Source organism: Penaeus chinensis, chromosome 13 (genome assembly GCF_019202785.1).
Source record: "Penaeus chinensis breed Huanghai No. 1 chromosome 13, ASM1920278v2, whole genome shotgun sequence".
Lineage (NCBI taxonomy): Eukaryota > Metazoa > Arthropoda > Malacostraca > Decapoda > Penaeidae > Penaeus > Penaeus chinensis.
The window spans coordinates 18,649,184-18,656,683 of NC_061831.1; the positions used below are offsets into that span (position 1 = coordinate 18,649,184).

The 7,500-nt window shown below is 46.1% G+C and overlaps 1 protein-coding gene across 5 annotated transcripts in view; it reads left to right on the forward strand.

Annotated features, from left to right (window-relative positions):
* The window catches only part of LOC125031379 (casein kinase I-like), a 78,525-nt gene that overhangs the window by 25,135 nt on the left and 45,890 nt on the right, over positions 1-7,500 (forward strand). The window contains exon 1 of one of the 5 annotated variants that reach the window (XM_047622091.1): positions 1,920-1,992. The exons of the other annotated variants lie outside the window; for them this stretch is intronic. Coding sequence (XP_047478047.1) covers positions 1,932-1,992 — 61 coding nt within the window. The 5' untranslated portion in view covers positions 1,920-1,931. Of the gene's footprint in view, positions 1-1,919; positions 1,993-7,500 lie in introns of those variants that run through there. 5 annotated transcript variants of the gene reach the window in all.

A 7,500-nucleotide genomic window follows, 5' to 3' on the forward strand; every position in this document is an offset into this window, starting at 1 on the left:
GGCTGACCCTGTATAAGGAGCGAGACCTTTAAGTGGTTATGGGCTTCCGTCTTGATGGTGTGAGGAAACTCCCTTCTGAGACTCGACCCGTCTTCCGGTCTGGCAAAATGGTAGGGTCTCTTTTGGCACATTCACTCTTTTTCCCTTTCGTCACTTGCTCTCGTTTTGGTCATCTTTTCCATCTTGTAGTTCTCTTGTATTCTCCTTTTTCCCAACCATTGTTTGTGGATTCTGAACCCTTTGTCTTTTCGAACGTTTCACATTTTACGACCTACATAACACGCCGCCCACATGCCGTTGTTAACTAAGCTTTTGATGTCCTTGAAGAGTACAAATTCTACCGAAGACAATAACGAGCATTCACGGATGGCCAAAGACATGAAGGACCTGAGAAAAGGAGGAATAGAAGAGGGGGCGGGGACAAACAAGAAATATACGTCGTCGCCTTTGTTGTCACGCTGATTGCAGCTCTTGTCCGCCTCAAGTGGTGCGTTTAGGGGAGGTGAAGGTAGCGGTTTGGCGGAAGTAAAGTGTTGGGAGACAGCCTTATAAGAGCACCGACGTCCGCCGACTTTGGCCTTCGAGCCGTCTGACCTCAAGGCAGGGCTAGATGTGAGCGTCGTGTGCCATATGGTGCTATCGCGGTAAACTGTTGGGCATTTTACCTGAGACTTAAGGGAACTAAGTTGTGGTTCACTTTCACGTCTTCGTAACCTTAGCATAATTTCTCTCTTCCTTTCCCTCCTCCCTCCACCTCCTCCTTCCCCAAAACATTAGTTTGGTATCTCTGCGTCTTTTCCATAGCAATGCCGAGAGAAAGGGATATATACTCCCATATTGTTTGTTTTGTAGGTGGTTGTGTCATGTTAGATCTAAAGTCAGTATTCTGCCCCCCCCCCTCCCCCTCCTTCCTCATACGACCCAGCCTCTAAACCCTCCATGGCCATACCCAACGATGCCCACAATTGATAATGGGGGTCTAGGGCAACCGTTGACCCCAGTGATGTCAAAACAAGGAAGTGTTTATAGAGAAGTTTAGTGTTTTGCATCACCGTGCTCTTCGTCCGCCTCCCATTGAGCTAGCGTCGCTCCCGCTGCATTGTTCTTCTGTGCGGTGCTATTGCCGGCCTCTCATCGCCACGCTCCTTCCGTCTTTTGTGTGTCTATCCTCGCCCGAAAAGGGAGGATGTGATTGCATGCTGATGACATGCCATCGCCGTTTCCACTCATTTTTTTGCAGAGGGAATCTAGGCAATCATTTTATATTCCATTAATATCTAATTTATGAGTATATTAAGTACATTTGTATGTATCCGCGTTTAATTCTTAGCATATGCTTGTTAGAATGAGATATTGTGAAATTAATTGTTCCTTATTCAGTGCCTAGAATACTTATATTTAATGTTGAAGTCAGATATCATATTTTTTTATTTTTATCTGTGGACCTGAAAAAATAAATACAGCACAAGATTTCATGAACAAGATAAATTTTGATAAATGCAAGTTTAGGAAGGTCTAGAATGGCCATAATAGAGGCCCTTGCCCTTGTGTGGGAATTCCTTCCCATTAAGGGTCACTTTTATTAATGGCCCCATCACTTAAATTTTTATTTTAGTCGTTTTAGGACCACTGCGGTGCTGCTGCAGTGGATAGTGGTATTTTTTGCTGTTGATTCTTCAGCAATCCTAAATATTGTTGCTGTTAATTTCTGTTGTACGAGTTTACAGTCCTGGGAAGCACGTCGATTTTTCCTTTAATTTCGCATTTCTCCTTTTCGATTTCCCAACCGTTACTTTATATTGCCTCCCTTTGTCCTTCATTTCCCCTTTTCGCTTCCATCAACCTCCCTTCCCCCTGCCATCTCGTTCTCTATTTACAGTACCAAACATCGTACAGGAGTGGCATCAACGCGTGGCGTTTTGTACTGTGTGATGATGTACTTTCACATGGCAAAGTCTACGTCGTTCTTTGTCACAAGTCGCATTGTTTACCGTACGTTGGCCTCTCTTTTCAGTTACTGATTATGTATTTGGTTTACCCGTTAAATGTAACAAAAAAACAAAAAAAAATACCAGTGATAGACTTCTAGTAATGTCATAAATATGCAAGTGTAGATAATAATGTAGAGAGCAAAGCAAGTACGATATTTAAGAAATTTAATGAAATATGTAAGTAATGAAAAGGATGAGCAGTAGTACTGGTTGTGGTGGTGAGGAGAAAAAGGAAAAGGGTAAGAGAGAGGGGAGGGTGTGAGGTAAGGGGAGCGCGTGGTGGTGGAAGAGGGGATATGTTGGCATGGGTCCCAGGAGGTCATGTATATGTGCAGCCCACGGTAACAAATACACCCCTCCTCTCTTCCCTCCTCCTCCTCCTCCTCCTCCTCACCCCTTTTTCTCCCTCTTCCTTCGTTTTGTCCCCCATAACCTTAGACACTTCGCCCAAGGTCTGTGGCATCGGTGAAGGTTAATGTTATCCGCGTGCGTAAAGAAAGCTGCGACGATATAGAATGCCAAGTCATAATCTTTCTATTCATTTAGGATTTGCAGCGTGGAAAAAACGAACCGCAAGGGATGTAGTTGCTTTTGGTTTGCTCTCTTATGCTGTACGAAATTTCAAACCCCATAGCTGTTTTTCTTGATATGAATGTCATCTACACAGTTTGATTCAGCTGAAAACGGCAGGCGATGGGGCTAACTGTCAGGCGTTTCGTCAGCTGACTCCCGCCCCGCTGGGGGCAACGGGGCTCGCTTTGTGTAGCAGATCTAATGGACTGGTAATTATTAGGATTTTTAACTATTTCGCCTGGGCTGTGTGCATTGTGGCTCTGGATAGTGGTGTAATTGCCTTTTTTAACTCTTATTGAAATTTATCAATAATCCCTTTCGAAAGAATATTGAAAAGTTCTGTCGAAAGGCATCAGTGAAAGTGCTGAAGTATCTTTTATTAACATATTGCGGTGTAAAAGTCTAAAGCGACTTGAGCCCCTGCCTTATGTAACCCAAGTGTGTCGCGGATGCTTCGTGTATTTGAGGTTTTTAAATGTAAAGTTGTTTTCCCAAGTCCAAGTTTGCGCGGCATATGTTGTGAAGTTGTTTTGGACGCTCGCCAGGGCTTTTTCTTTTGTTTTCTTTTATTGTATATTTTATTTTGGTGTTTGTACGAACTAATAAAATGAGTAGTTGAACGGGTTCCAAAATGGTGGTCTGATCTTTTATCCTTATTATTATTATTATTATTTATTGTATTTTGTGTATTTTGTCATTAAACTTCTGCAAGTACGTATTCTTTCCAATATGTTTCCGAGAATCGATACAAATATCTTTGTATTTCGTGTTAGATCGAATGTGACTTATATGTACGTAACGCCAAGAATGCAGTATACACATTTATACACATTTATCAGGATAGAACCCCGTTTTCTCCAACAATGCTTCCGCCCCTATATTTTGCGCATCATTATCATTTTGTTATTACACCATTGGGTTCTCCAAATGGTAGCCTGTATACACAGACCAGCTTTCAGGATAAAACCTCCATTACTCCCTCTCGCGCAGCGCTTCCGCCAGTTTTTCCTCATTCTTAAACCTTTATTACACCATCGGTTTCTCAAGAGAGAAATTTCGCAGGATTGAACCTTCCCTTCTCCAACACCACTTTTCCTACTGTTATGTTCTTTCCAAACCGTCATTACACCTTGGGCTTATTTCGGTGTTGCTCTTCCCAAGATGTCGGCGGTAAGCTTTATGCACAAACCAACTTCTTAGGATAAAATCCCCCAATCCCCCCCCCCCCCCCCTCTTCCTCTCCAACACCTTCTCTATTTCCCCGTCTTCTCGAATCCTGTTATTCCATCATGGAGTTCGAAGTTTCCCCCCTTTTCATCTCTTTCTTCCTCCCATCGACACCCTCTTCGACTTGAAAAGAGGAAGAGGGGGGGCTGTGATGAGAGCTTTACTCAATTGCTCTGTTTATATGGCACTCAAGGGCGAGGGAGACTTGCACAACCCTGGCAGTGTGTGATTAGATTGACTGGTTAAGTAGGGGGGAGTATGTCTTTTATCGCCTTGGCTTATCTTGATAGCACCCCCGCGAGCCAGCTCCCGTTGGACGAGGAGAGTGGGGTTAGAGATGGAGAAAATGTCGAGTATATGCTGTTTATAAATATCTAATAGATGTCGAATGCGTCCGTATCGATTATTGACTTCTCCCTGGAGATCGATGGGTGAATATTCACATGTACAATTGCGAATCTATTTTTAGCCACTCTAGCAGTGTTGGTGTGTTCTCATGGGAAGATTTCTTCCGTTGGAGACAAAGGGTTGAAGACGGATTTTAAGAAAATACATTCTTTGATATGCTTTAGCCGTGTTTACCATTGTTGCTTTTGTTTTATTCATATTTATTTTGTTCACACTTCTACCTTTTCGTTTTTTTCTCATCACCCTTCCTTTCCTATCGTCTAAATACTTAGAACATTTTCCCCATGTTTATTTTTCCTTTCCTCATCCATCCCCCTGCCCTTCGTTTGTCCTCATGCTCCTCTCCCTCTCACCTCAGCTTTCCTCCTCTCTCACCGCTCGCCTGTTTTGTTGTTGACTGTTAATCAAGTTCTCAGGGTGGCTCAAGTTATTTGTGTTTATATTTTATTTAAGTTCATCACTGTGAAATAGGGTTCCCGTCGTAATTTACTTTGCTAAATTAAGCAAAGTTGTCTGTTTTTTGTACCAGCATGAAAGGAGAAGTTCATAATATTAAAAGGAAGGATTATTTCGACGGGAAGAAGAGAGAGGTGGATGGAGTGGGAGGGTAATTAACAGAGAGAGGGAGATACGAAGATAGAGAGGGAAGAAGGAAGAGCCGTACCTTCAATGCAAGCTGGTGATTGTAGACTGAGGGAAAGTTTTCATCACGCACTCCTCCGGGCTATATGCTGACCCACCACCGCCGAACCAGCTCGGCGGTTCCCTCCTCCTCTTCCTCCTCCTCCTCCTCCTCCTCCTCCTCCTCCTCCTCCTCCTCCTCCTCCTCTTCCTCTTCCTCCTCTTCTTCTTCCTCTTCTCCTCCTCCTCCTCCTCCTCCTCCTCCTCCTCCTCCTCCTCCCCTCCCCCCTGCCCCCTCCCCCTGCCCGCCCCCCTCCTCTTCCTTCTCCCCCCTCCCCCTCCTCTTTCTCTTCCTCCTCCCTCCTCTTCCTCCTCTTCCTTCTCCCCCTCTTCCTCCTCCTCCTTTTCCCCCTCTTCCTCCTCCTCCTCCTCCTCCTTTTTCTCTTCCTCCCTTCTCCCTCCTCTTCCTCCTCCCTCCTCCCTGCTCTTCCTCCTTCTCCTCTTCCTTCTCCCCCTCTTCCTCCTCCTCCTCCTCCTCCTCCTCTTCCTTCTCCCCCTCTTCCTCCTCCTCCTCCTCCTCCTCCTCCTCTTCCTCCTCCTCCTCCTCCTCCTCCTCCTCTTCCTCTTCCTTCTCCTCCTCCTCTTCCTTCTCCTCCTCCTCCTTCTCCTCCTCCTCCTCCTCCTCCTCCTCCTCCTCCTCCTCCTCCTCCTCCTCCTCCTCCTCCTCTTCCTCCTCCCACTCCTCCTCCGCCTCCGCCTCCTCCTCTTCCTCCTCTTCCTCCTCTTTTCCTCTTCTTCCTCTTCCTCCACTTCCTCTTCCTCCACTTCCTCCACTTCCTCCACTTTTCCTCTTCCTCCTCTTTTCCTCTTCCTCCTCTTTTCCTCTTCCTCCTCCTTTCCTTTTCTGCCGCCACCTCTGCACTCTCCGTCTTCACCCCTTCAACCATCAAACCCAGCTTATCAGGGACGTGCTACCATTCAACGCCAACTATTCTCGGCGATAAAATCCAATTTCCAGTTTCCTGTTAGTCTGATGTACTATGCGTAATAGTGTCAGTAGGAGAGACTCTCTCTCTCTCTCTCGCTCTCTCTCTCTCTCTCTCTCTCTCTCTCTCTCTCTCTCTCTCTCTCTCTCTCTCTCTCTCTCTCTCTCTCTCTCTCTCGCTCTCTCTCTCTCTCTCTCTCTCTCTCTCTCTCTCTCTCTCTCTCTCTCTCTCTCTCTCTCTCTCTCTCTCTCTCTCTCTCTCGCTCTCTCTCTCGCTCTCTCTCTCTCTCTCTCTCTCTCTCTCTCTCTCTCTCTCTCTCTCTCTCTCTCTCTCTCTCTCTCTCTCTCTCTCTCTCTTTCTCTCTCTCTCTCTCGCTCTCTCGCTCTCTCTCTCTCTCTCTCTCTCTCTCTCTCTCTCTCTCTCTCTCTCTCTCTCTCTCTCTCTCTCTCTCTCTCTCTCTCTCTCTCTCCCTCTCCCACTCTCCCCCCCTCTCTCTCCCTCTCTACCTCTCTACCTCCCTCCCTCCCTCCCTCCCTCCCTCCCTCCCTCCCTCCCTCCCTCCCTCTCCTCTTTCGCACCGTCTTTCCTGTTTTCCTCCTTTTCCTCCTTTTCCTCCCGGCCTTTCCTCCCTATCTGTATCCTTCTCCGTCTTTTGGTATCTTTTACATGCATGATTACTGTACATATGGCATGTATGTATGCGCGTCCCTATGTAGTGATGCCCAACCTGCCTCATTCTGTAGTGGGTTATGCCTGAACAGATTGCACAGCGACCAGTTAAAATATATTGGAAAGTTTCGGGGCAGACGCAGTATAGTTACCGTGTGTGTCCGGCAATCACCGAGTGTGTCCAGCAATCAAGGAGCATAAGATGTGATATACAACGCTTATTTTGCCTGGCAGCCAGTTCTGACAAGCCGTGGTACTACATACCAGCTGGAGTAAGTGTGAGGAGCTTGTGAATGTGTATGTGAAGGGTATGGATAAGTCGGTGTAGCATCTCCGTTGGACTTTATCGAGCAGAGTAGGCGACGGGGGTTGCAGGGAGTAGTTTTGAGGGTGTAAATCCTTTACACCCTCAAAAGCACTTTTTTTCGTACTCCGCTTCCTCGATTCTTTTTATCTCGACGAAAGTATCTCCACGCTATACCATTAATTTTAATGCCACCCCTTATCACAGAATTTTAGGATAGTGAAAATACCAGCTATGTATAGGATCTGATGATCCACCTTTTCACTCACCATTGTTTTCATGATCTGACTTTGTGGGAATCGCATCTCGCTTGACTAGATTACACAAGGATCAGTATCTTGTCATGACTAACCCATGGCCATGTCGTTTATTTATTGAACTGAGGCTTGTTCTATTGTCAGAGCAGTAGATTCATGCTCCTTTGTAGTCGGACAGTATGGAGTCTCCTACGACCTGTGCGATATTATCTTCAAGCCCCAGCCACGTTGTTGGCCACGTGACTCACATCAGCCCGCCTTCTGAGCTCTTCTATTGAGTAATATTATCGTGACGTCACTTGGCGCTGGCCAATCAGTGTAGTTCATAGTGACGTCATTGTACGCGCGCCAGTCAGAGGGGTTCTCCTGGACGTCATACCTCGTGGCCCACCACGCTGTGAGGAACACTAGTAACATGAATGGCTGGACATAGTCTTTTTGAACTAGTATGGAAAACTGACACA